The sequence below is a fragment of the Oncorhynchus clarkii genome, chromosome 15 (assembly GCF_045791955.1).
Source record: "Oncorhynchus clarkii lewisi isolate Uvic-CL-2024 chromosome 15, UVic_Ocla_1.0, whole genome shotgun sequence".
NCBI lineage: Eukaryota > Metazoa > Chordata > Actinopteri > Salmoniformes > Salmonidae > Oncorhynchus > Oncorhynchus clarkii.
The window spans coordinates 30,466,721-30,478,958 of record NC_092161.1 but is presented as its reverse complement, the minus strand read 5'-3'; the positions used below and the strand labels follow the sequence as shown (position 1 = coordinate 30,478,958).

Here is a 12,238-nt window from a genome sequence, read left to right as displayed (position 1 = left end):
AATAGCATACAGGTCACAGTGGTGGGTGGTATAAGGTGATTTGGTAACAAAATGGATGGCACTGTGATAGACTGCATCCAGTTTGCTGAGTAGAGTATTGGAAGCTATTTTGTAGATGACGCTGCCGAAGTCGAGGATCGGTAGGATAGTCAGTTTTACTAGGGTAAGTTTGGCGGCGTGAGTGAAGGAGGCTTTGTTGCGAAATAGAAAGCCGATTCTAGATTTGATTTTGGATTGGAGATGTTTAATATGATTCTGGAAGGAGAGTTTACAGTCTAACCAGACACCTAGGTATTTATAGTTGTCCACATATTCTAGGTCGGAACCGTCCAGGGTGGTGATGCTAGTCGGGCGGGAGGGTGCGGGCAGCGAACGGTTGTAAAGCATGCATTTAGTTTTACTAGTGTTTAAGAGCAGTTGGAGGCCACGGAAGGAGTGTTGTATGGCACTGAAGCTCATTTGGAGGTTAGTTAGTGTCCAAGGAAGGGCCATAAGTATACAGAATGGTGTCGTCTGCGTAGAGGTGGATCAGGGAATCGCCCGCAGCAAGAGTGACATCATTGATATATACAGAGAAAAGAGTCGGCCCGAGAATTGAACCCTGTGGCACCCCCATAGAGACTGCCAGAGGTCCGGACAACATGCCCTCCGATTTGACACACTGAACTCTGTCTGCAAAGTAGTTGGTGAACCAGGCGAGGCAGTCATTAGAAAAACCAAGGCTATTGAGTCTGCCGATAAGAATACGGTGATTGACAGAGTCGAAAGCCTTGGCCAAGTCGATGAAGACGGCTGCACAGTACGGTCTTTTATCGATGGCGGTTATGATACCGTTTAGTACCTTGAGCGTGGCTGAGGTGCACCCGTGACCGGTCAGTGATCTGTTTATTAACTTGGCTTTCGAAGACTTTAGATAGACAGGATGGCTATAGGTCTGTAACAGTTTGGGTCTAGAGTATCACCCCCTTTGACGAGGGGGATGACCGCGTCAGCTTTCCAAACTTTAGGGATCTTGGGCAATACGAAAGAGAGGTTGAACAGGCTGGTAATAGGGGTTGCAACAATGGCGGCGGATAGTTCATCCGAATGTTCATTTTCAGAAGTTGATTTCATTTTAGCGCATTTGATTTGTAAACCTTTCAACTGTATTAAATCATTTGTTTTTTCAATTGGGGTGGCAGGTAGCCTAGTGGTTAGAGCGTTGGGCTAGTAACCGAAAGGTTGGTGGATTGAATTCCCGAGCTGACAAGGTAAAAATCTGTTGCTCTGCCCCTGAACAAGGCAGTTAACCCACTGTTCTTAGGCCGTCATTGTAAATAAGAATTTGTTCTTATTAACTGACTTGCCTAGTTAAATAAACATTAAAGAATATATATATATATATATATATATAAATAAATATAGTTTTTAATTACACAAAAAATCAACACCAACTAAAATAAAGTTACCTTTCTTGTGATGTAATTGCCGAGCCGGTGCATTGGCATTCTTATAAATGCATCACAAGCCAATTTATTCCACTGAGCCCACTTCAGCCATTACCAGAGTGTGTTTGTCAGGTCATTACAAACTTTGCGCGGTCGCTACGTTAACGGGAAAAAACTAAGCAAGAGTCACTACAGTAAAATGAAAGCCATCAATCCAGTGATATTTAAGTGACAAGTGGATTTTCAGATGGCTAAAAAGGAGTGATCCTCAGGTGGGCATGCACGTTTCTAGTGTGTGTGTGTGTGCACGTATGTGTGCCTGTACTGTACGTGTACGTGTGTGCCTGTGTCTGTGCATGTGTTTGTGACTCACAGGGTGTGGTCGATGACTGGCCGGTGGTACTGCTCTCCGAGGTGTACGGTGTTTCCCTGGTCAGGGAGCCAGCGGAATGAATGGAGCAGGACAGAGGGAGCAGGACTGACCCTCTCCCAGCCACATGCAACACCCCCCTCAAAATCACATACCTCCTTTACTGGGGGACACACAGAAAGAAAGAAAGAAACAAACAAACAAACAAACAAACAAACAAACAACCATTAGACAATACCTATGGTCTTTTAAAATTCTGAACAATTCTATTTCTGATTCAAGACAATTCTAGTGGTCTCGGTCTTCTCTGTGGATGAAGAGAGTGCACAGCAAGGACAGAAATAGGGTGGGAGAGAAAGAAAGAGAAGGGAAAAATTCCAATAATCAAATTCTGGTCAAATCACAGCCCAGGGGCCATATGTATCAAGCAGATTTGCCTTTGAGACACACAGTTGAAAAGTTTAAATGGGGAGGCAAGACCTTATCCTATATACACACTGTCCCTGATCTGAGGGAACAAGGTCACTACCCACCACAGTGCTGCTCATCCAACCCATCGGAGCAGTCATGTCTAAAGTCACACACCCTGCTCTGGTCCACACACTCTCCGTGCGCACCACACACAAACTTCCCCTCTGGGCAGATGTGGGGCTGGACTGTAGGGGCTTCCGTCGGGGGGAAGGGGGTGGTAGGGCTCACCGAGGGCAAGTCCCCTGAAACAAACAAATACACACAACACATCCAACAAACTGTAACTCAATCTAGAGTGGGACACAGTTTTACATGCTGGTGGTAAGGTATAACTACAATCGGAAATCTTCCTGAAGAAAAATGGTGTGCTTACCTCAGCTGTCCCAAAAATGTTTTATGGTAGGGGAAGTGGTCTAAATAATAATAATAGATGTTGAATATTTTTGAATAAGGGTCTTGCTGAAGTATGTATACTAATTACCATTATAGAGCACACAGTCCAGGAAGGACAGGTCATCAATGGCGATGTCTCCATTGAAGTCATCACCGACTGTGCCCTCGACCAGAATCTGCCAACACAAACAACAATGTATGGCTCTGTGTGTGTATGTTTGTTTTCCATCTAAGTGCAGTGTGCGATACTGTATTTTATGGTAGTGTCCCAAATGGCAACTGATTCCCTATGTAGTGAACAGCTATATGGGCATTGGTCAATAGAAGTGCACAACATAGGGCTGCATCTCAAATTACACTCTATTCCCTATGTCCCTTTCAGCCTCCTCAGCAGGTTCAGCCTATAGCCTGGTAACTGTCACTCTACCAGGAGAGCAGCACAGTACGGAGAACAATTTACCTCAGAACACAGTTGTAGATTGTCGTTTCAGCATAAACCCAAAACGCTGAGTCCTGAGCAAGTCAAGCACTACAACTAGAGATGTAGTGCTGTTGTAGCGCGGGGGAGTGTCACTCCCTCACTTTTTCCTATTAGAGAATACACGAAGCTGGTACAAATATTTCTGGAAAATAGATTCCGATAAATTCTAAATAAATAGTATTTAATTACCACAAAAATTCCATGAAAACGGTAGAATGGCAGACTAACTAAATGTGTAGACTATAGCAGCATATAGGTAGGTAAATTGTGATTTCTTCCTTGTCTTCTCTCTCTCTCTCTCTGGGCCAAATGAGTTGGCCAAATCCGATGTAAGAAGAACCGTTAAAGACAGAAAACTCTATCAGGGGTTGCTAAAACGGCTGTCCTCAAAACAGTTTTTTTTATGGACTTGGGGTTCATGTCGTACGCACTTGAACTCGCCCAACTGTCCATGTGCAAAAATACTGATCCACCATATGAACCTTACCATCATACCCATGTGATTTATTTCCAAATTCACTGCCTGTCCTTTCTGCACCAGGGATCGAAGGGGGCTCAAATCACTCAATAACCTTCATGAAGATTTGACCTACATCTAATAGTCCTACTCATCACATTTGTATTGTTACTATTATTACAAATTGAAGATTATCACTTCTCACAATGGTGATCGTTTACAAGATCACACGATTCATTATTATTTTACATAACAGTACCGAACATAGTAGCATATACCTCCTCAGTCATTTCTTATCTGAAACTGAATAGTAAAAAATAACTACTCATGAGGCCAAAACTCAACAACTCGAGGCACTAGGCAGGATATGCAGTGCATTCGGACAGTATTCAGACCACTTGACTTTTTCCACATTTTGTTACCTTTCAATCTACAAACAATACCCCATAATGAGAAAGCAAAAGTATTCAGACCCTTTATTTAGTACTTTGTTGAAGCACCTTCAGCAGCGATTATCGCCTTGAGTCTTCTTGGGTATGACGCTACAAGCTTGGCACACCTCTATTTGGGGAGTTTCTCCCATTCTTCTCTGCAGATACTCTCAAGCTCTGTCAGGTTGGATGGGGAGCGTTGCTGCACAGCTATTTTCAGGTCTCTTCAGAGATGTTTAATCGTGTTCAAGTCCGGGCTCTGGCTGGGCCACTCAAGGACATTCAGAGACTTGTCCCGAACCCACTCCTGCGTTGTCTAGTCTGTGTGCTTATGGTCATTGTCCTGTTTGAAGGTGAACCTTTGCCCCAGTCTGACTTCCTGAGCGCTCTGTACTTTTCTCTGTTCATCTTTTCCTCGATCCTGACTAGTCTCCCAGTCCCTGCTGCTGAAAAACATCCCCACAGTGTGAACCACCACCATGGTTCACTGTAGGGATGGTGCCAGGTTTCCTCCAGACATGACGCTTGGCATTCAGGCCAAATAGTTCAATCTTGGTTTCATCAAACCAGAGAATCTTGTTTCTCATGGACTGAGAGTCTTTAGGTGCCTTTTGGCAAACTCCAAGAGGGCTGTCATGTGCCTTTTACTGAAGAGTGGCTTCTGTCTGGTCACTCTACTATAAAGTCCTGATTGGTGAAGTGCTGCAGAGATGGTTGTACTCCTGGAAGGTTCTCCCATCTCCACAGAGTAACTCTAGAGCTCTGTTAGAGTGAACATTGGGTTTTTGGTCACCTCCCTGACGAAGGCCCTTCTCCCCCGATTGCTCAGTTTGGCCGGGCAGCCAGCTCTAGGAAGAGTCTTGGCGGTTCCAAACTTCTTCCATTTAAGAATGATGGAGACCACTGTGTTCTTGGGGACCTTCAATGCTGCAGACATTTTTTGGTACCCTTCCCCAGATCTGTGCCTCGACACAATCCTGTTGCGGGTCTCTATGGACAATTCCTTCGACCTCATGGAATGTTTTTTTGCTCTGAAATGCACTGTCAAATGTGGGACCTTATATAGACAGGTGTGTGCCTTCCAAATCATGTCAAATCAATTGAATTAACCACAGGTGGACTCCAATCAAGTTGTAGAAATATCTCAAGGATGATCAATGGAAACACGACGCACCTGAGCTCAATTTCGTGTCTCATAGCAAAGGGTTTGAATACTTATGTAAATAAGGTATTTTTGTTTTTGTTTTTTTTACATTTGCAAAAAAATTCTAAAAGCCTGTTTTCACTTTGTCATTTGGGGTATTGTGAGTAGGTTGATGAAGATTTTTTATTTTTTTTTATCCATTTTAGAATCAGGCCGTAACACAACAAAAAGTCAAGGGTCTGAATACTCTCCGAGATGCAGCCCTATGTAATACTCTGCACTGTCTGTTTTGATCGAAACAAAATAGGCCTACGAGATAATAGTTTGATAACGCCGTATGCTTTAATTCGCTCACAAAACAGTCATTCAAAATCTAAATGAGTATTCCCATGAAACTGATCGAGATCAAATGATTGGCATGCAGTTTAACTTGGTGTTTGAGGGAATTAAAAATGTAAATGTTCTTGCGACAATACGTGTGGGCATAGGGAGACATTGCAATTGGAGGATGCATTTTATGCATAGACCAATTCTACAATGATATTCAATAGGCTACAAATTTTGATTAGGAAATGATTAAGTAATTATGTTTTTATTGCGCTCCCTCAACTAAAAGAAATTGCACTACACCTTTTACTCCAACGTCTCTCTTCAAATCCAATTAACTGGTAGCTAGTAAGCTAATGAAAAAACTCCCCCACTGACCACCCCCAGGTCTGTTCTATACTGGACAAAAATATAAACGCAACATGTAAAGTATTGGTCCCATGTTTCATGAGCTGAAATAAAATATCACAGAAATGTTCCATACAAAAAGCTTATTTCTCTCAAATGTTGTTTATATCCCTGTCAGTGAGCATTTCTTCTTTACCAAGATAATCCATCCATATGATAGGTATGACATATCAAGAAGCTGATTAAACAGCAGGATCATTACACAGGTGCACCTTGTGGTCTAAAATGTGCAGTTTTGTCACACAACACAACAACAAATGTCTCAAATGTTGAAGGAGTGTGCAATTGGCATGCTGACTGTAGGAATGTCCACCAGAGCTGTTGCCAGAGAATGTAATGTTCATTTCTCTACCCTAAGCCACCTTCAATGTAGTTTTAGAGAATTTGGCAGTACATATTACCGGTCTCCCAACCACAGACCACGTGTATGGAGTTTTGTGGGCGAACAGTTTACTGATGTCAACGTTGTGACCAGAGTGCCCCATTGTGGCGGTGAGGTTATGGTATTGGTAGGCTTAAGCTACGAACAACGAATACTATTGCACTTTATCTATGGCAATTTGAATGCACAAAAATACCGTGACGAGATCTTGAGGCCCATTGTGAGGCCCATTTTTTTTTAAGGTATCTGTGACCAACAGATGCATATCTGTATTCCCAGTCATGTGAAATCCATAGATTAGAATCTAGTGAATTCATTTCAACTGACTGATTTCCTCATATGAACTGTAACTCAGTGAAATCTTTGAAATTGTTGCATGTTGCATTTATATTTTTGTTCAGTATATTAGAATTCCACACAGAGTGAGAATTATACCGTGACATTCGGGGGAGCCTATTGGGCCTAATATTTTCTATGGGCCTAATAGTAAAGACAAAATGTAACAGTAAACATGTATTACATTTTAATGTGGCATTAACACAACCATTCATGATGTTTTCATCCGATTGTGAAACAAATCACTTCAAAAAGTAGGCTACCTGCGGCTGTGCACGTTCGTCCATAATTCCAGTGCACTGTGCACGTTTGACCCATTTGATAAATGTTAAGAGATATCTGTTACAAACACCATAAGTGTAATGACATTTGGTGATTGTCATTAAGCCTACTACAGTGGGGTGTATTCATGGATGCCACGGGAAACCATGCGTCCCCCAAAAATGTGAACAACAAAAAAAGTATGGAAGAATGTTTCATAATTATCCTTCAATTTGAAAGTGGCTCAATCTATCTCACTGGAGAGGTGAATTGTCATACTCTTTTTGGCCAGACAGTATCCGATACATGGGCTACACATACTGAGACAAAGGGGCGCTGTTTCGCTTGCTCAAATGTTTTCTTCGGTGAGGTAGATGCATCTTGCTGTCGGTGCGCGTCCCGTCCCGGTCAAATTATCAATATTTAGAGACCGCCCCCAAAGTTTGACTTTTGTTGAGTTTAGAGGAACTCATGTCTCATTCAGCAGATCTTACCTCTCCCTTTCTCCCCCGTAATTCGGACTGATAGAGCAACGTGTGAGTGAGTGAGTGAGTGAGTGAGTGAGTGGATCTCCTCCACCCTTAGAGGGCTGCTTTTACACCTCCTACAGCTCACCTCAGGCCAGAGCCAATTAATCTGGACTGTTAATTGGATGTGAGCTGGAATAAACCCAAGTTTATTGGACAGAGGGGAGATATGCCGAGTCTAGGGAAGAACGTGACAACCCCTGACTACAGCATATTAGCTAGTAACTTAATCAGGCCCTCTTTGCTTCAGTGCAATTAAGCCTTGTTCACACCTTAATGCTCAAATCAGTTTTGTTTTTCAAATCTGTTTTGGAATACTGACTGCCCAAACAGCAAGTTACAAGTGACCAAATTGGATGTGTGTGTGTGTTCAGACAGCAGTCATTTGCTATCATGGCTACGCTAGTTGTCATAGTAACAATGGGTGTGTGCGCAGAAGTGTAGGTTGATTGGTGGTGGTGCTCATGCTTTTTATCACTCAGAGGTTATGTAGCAAGCTATGGCGACAACAATGCCTGCCATGGACGCTTCCCAGTTGTTTTGAGTGTTCAAAATCATAGTGTAAAGGGGGATCACGGGACTCTTGAACGAGATGGCCGCATGAACTGAGAGTTCCGCACAAGTCATTTCCAATTCTTAATCTTACCTCCACTTCAAGTTAAACCCCGTTAGCTATAGTCAAAATAGCCACGGCGGCTACAAAAGGCAACGTTACCTGTGACATTTTAACCCGGACTCGAGCAATAGCCACCGAAAAAGCCTCCAAGAAACAGCTAGCTTCAGGAAAAAAACTAGCGCCATTAGCCAGGAGCGTGAGAACACGTCCCTTCCCAAGGCCCAACAACTGCCAACCTCATCCTCTGTTGAATCCTTTTATCCATCCTTTTATTTATTTTTTATTTTGTCTGCGAGAGGAATATGCCCTATAGCCTAACCTAGGCCTACTAACGTTTTAGCCTTCTTTTATTTCACCTTTAATGTGAAGTGGGACAATGAACCATTTACAGCGTGTTATCTTGTCTGTAGAACATGTAGGCTATTTGGGAGACACATCAACAGGAGGATCAGTGTTGTCAAGTTGATGTTCATGTGTATGATTGCGTTTTTATTCTGTTGATATAACAAATAACTTATCCTATAGATACCTCTTAGGGATTTGTTCCCTCACTTCTGTTTTTGATTTATTTAACCTTTATTTAACTAGGCAAGTCAGTTAAAGAACAAATTCTTATTTACAATGACGACCTACACCGGCCAAACCTGGACGACGCTGAACCAATTGTATGCCGCCCTATGGGACTCCCAATCACGGCAGGTTGGGATATAGCCTGGATTCGAATCAGTGTGTCTGCAGTGACGCCTCTAGCACTGAGATGCAGTGCCTTAAACCGCTGCGCCACTCGGGATTAAGCCTATGTCCTTTGGAGGATTTGGAGGATTTATTTGGAGGCTGGGCTATTGCTTTTATTTACTTTATTTCTCCCTCTCTTTTTAACTGTGGCCTGGACGGATGCTACATTGTCACTCAGTTAATGCGGGGCGGAGAGGATGAGGCATTGATCGCATTTTTCGGAAACACAGAATTGCGACTAAGCTTGGGGTTAACAGATCCAACAGGAAACAAACAGTATGTCGAGTTGTTTGGGAATTTGGCTGGGGTGTTCAGAAATTGTTTTTTTTTTTAAATTTCATGTGATGGCAGCTGTAACTATTATCCACCTATATACCCAGAGATGACTTGCACTAGAGTTCCATAACTGTACTATGACTTTGACTAGTATCTTTAATCTACTGACATGGAACTGCCATGGGCTAGGTCCTGCAATACAACGGAAAAAGATACTATGCTCTCAAAAAAGAAAAAGCCGACATTGCGCTACGACAAGAGACCTCTGTGATGCCAGTTTAGCGAACACGCTAAACTGAGCAGAGCTTGGGTGGGACAGGTGTGTTTGTTTATCTTTCAAATCTAACAATAGAGGCACAGCCATATTTATCCATAAGCATGTTCCATTCAAAATTGACAAAAACACATCTGATCCAGAGGGAAGATTTCCTATAATAACTGGGTCACTGTACGGGCAACCAATTACTATCTTCAATATATACGCCCCCTAACACAGATACTCCCACTTTCATGTTGAAAATGATAACCCTGTTCAATGAGCATTGCGTTTCCTTTGGCGTGCTGGCTGGAGATTTTAATTGTACCCTCAACTCAACTCTGAACAAATCATCTCAAGTCCCCACCACAAACCCTAGATCGGCAAAGACGTTGAAATCTCTTACTAAGGAGAATGGGGACTGATAGATACCAGGAGAGGGACTGTGGACTATACATACTACTCCAATGTCCATAACACCTACTCTCGTATAGAGTACATTTTTATCCCATAACTTCTGCCACTGTACAATCGAACCCATAGCACTTTCAAATCACGCCTTTGTCCGCCTCTGCTTTGACCTCTGTAAAAACGTCCCATGGTCAAAGAATTGGAAATTCAACAACTCCATTTTATAAAACAAAGCATTCCATACATTGGTCACTTCATGGATAGACAACTATACACAAGACAGCAAAGACTTTAATGTTTCTCCGGCCACAATGTGGGATGCTCCCAAAGCCACACTAAGAGGTCATCTATTTGCATATGCTTCCTCTAAGAAAATAGCAATGGAAGCACACAGGTTAGATTTTGAAAGGGAGCTGGAATGCTGAAAAAAAACCTATATATACAGTGGGGCACAAATGTATTTAGTCAGCCACCAATTGTGCAAGTTCTCCCACTTAAAAAGATGAGAGAGGCCTGTAATTTTCATCATATGTACACTTCACCTATGACAGACAAAATTAGAAAAAGAATTCCAGAAAATCACATTGTAGGATTTTTTATGAATTTATTTGCAGATTGTGGTGGAAAATAAGTATTTGGTCAATAACAAAAGTTTATCTCAATACTTTGTTATATACCCTTTGTTGGCAATGACAGAGGTCAAACATTTTCGGTAAGTCTTCACAAGGTTTTCACACACTGTTGCTGGTATTTTGGCCCATTCCTCCATGCAGATCTCCTCTAGAGCAGTGATGTTTTGGGGCTGTTGCTGGGCAACACAGACTTTCAACTCCCTCCAAATATTTTCTATGGGGTTGAGATCTGGAGACTGGCTAGGCCACTCCAGGACCTTGAAATGCTTCTTACGAAGCCACTCCTTCGTTGCCCGGGCGGTGTGTTTAGGATCAATGTCATGCTGAAAGACCCAGCCATGTTTCAGCTTCAATGCCCTTGCTGATGGAAGGAGGTTTTCACTCAAAATCTCACAATACATGGTCCCATTCATTCTTTCCTTTACACGGATCAGTTGTCCTGGTCCCTTTGCAGAAAAACAGTCCCAAAGCATGATGTTTCCACCCCCATGCTTCACAATAGGTATGGTGTTCTTTGGATGCAACTCAGCATTCTTTGTCCTCCAAACACGATGAGTTGAGTTTTTACCAAAAAGTTATATTTTGGTTTCCTCTGACCATATGACATTCTCCCAATCTTCTTCTGGATCATCCAAATGCTCTCTAGCAAACTTCAGACGGGCCTGGACATGTACTGGCTTAAGCAGGGGGACACATCTGGCCTGCAGGATTTGAGTCCCTGGCGGTGTAGTGTGTTAATGATGGTAGGCTTTGTTACTTTGGTCCCAGCTCTCTGCAGGTCATTCACTAGGTCCCCCCGTGTGGTTCTGGGATTTTTGCTCACCGTTCTTGTGATCATTTTGACCCCACGAGGTGAGATCTTGCGTGGAGCCCCAGATCGAGGGAGATTATCAGTGGTCTTGTATGTCTTCCATTTCCTAATAATTGCTCCCACAGTTGATTTCTTCAAACCAAGCTGTTTACCTATTGCAGATTCAGTCTTCCTAGCCTGGTGCAGGTCTACAATTTTGTTTCTGGTGTCCTTTGACAGCTCTTTGGTCTTGGCCATAGTGGAGTTTGGAGTGTGACTGTGTGAGGTTGTGGACAGGTGTCTTTTATACTGATTTGATTTGTAGGTGACCAAATACTTATTTTCCACCTTTATTTGCAAATAAATTCATTACAAATCCTACAATGTGATATTCAGGATTTTCTTTCTCATTTTGTCTGTCATAGTTGAAGTGTACCTATGATGAAAATTACAGGCCTCTCATCTTTTTAAGTGGGAGAACTTGCACAATTGGTGGCTGACTAAATACTTTTTTGCCCCACTGTATATATTTATATAAACAATCAACAGACAGGTCCTCCTGGAGTCAACTAAAAGCAGCCAAAGCCAAACTAAACTTGGACTATACTCGAGAGATAAAAAAAACATGTTTTCTTTACTAAACAGAAATACCATGAGTATAGCAACAAGCCTAGCAGATTGCTTGCATACTAATTTAAAACAGATCAGTTCAAGCATACAATCATGGCAATCCGAACAGAAGACGACAAGGTCACTTATGATCCAGATAAGATACATTTTACTTTTCATGATTTTTACTGCAAATTATATACTTCTGAGAGAAAACATACAGAAGCAGAACTCCATTCCTTCATAGAGGAATCTCGCTACCAAAACTATCGGAGACCGACCAAGAAGATCTCGACTCCCCCTTCACTCCTGAGGAGGTCCTAGAGGCAATCATTTCCATGCCACCTAACAAGTCCCCAGGCCCAGACGGATTTCCAGAGAGTTCTACAAAGCTTTTTGGTCCCAGCTTAGCCCCATTTTCATGCCAACGCTGGATGATTTTTGTGAAAACTGAGCTGTCCCAGACTCTATGTACACAGCTCGCATTACAGTGTTGCT

At 42.5% G+C, this 12,238-nt stretch overlaps 1 protein-coding gene across 1 annotated transcript in view; it reads right to left on the bottom strand.

The window, feature by feature from the left end:
• The window catches only part of LOC139366771 (MAM and LDL receptor class A domain containing 1), a 123,965-nt gene that overhangs the window by 72,300 nt on the left and 39,427 nt on the right, over positions 1 to 12,238 (bottom strand). The window contains exons 12-14 of the mRNA XM_071104475.1: positions 2,750 to 2,837; positions 2,331 to 2,510; positions 1,801 to 1,960 (exon numbers count right to left, since the gene is read on the bottom strand). Of these exons, the coding sequence (XP_070960576.1) occupies positions 1,801 to 1,960; positions 2,331 to 2,510; positions 2,750 to 2,837 (428 nt within the window). The remainder of the gene's footprint in view (positions 1 to 1,800; positions 1,961 to 2,330; positions 2,511 to 2,749; positions 2,838 to 12,238) is intronic.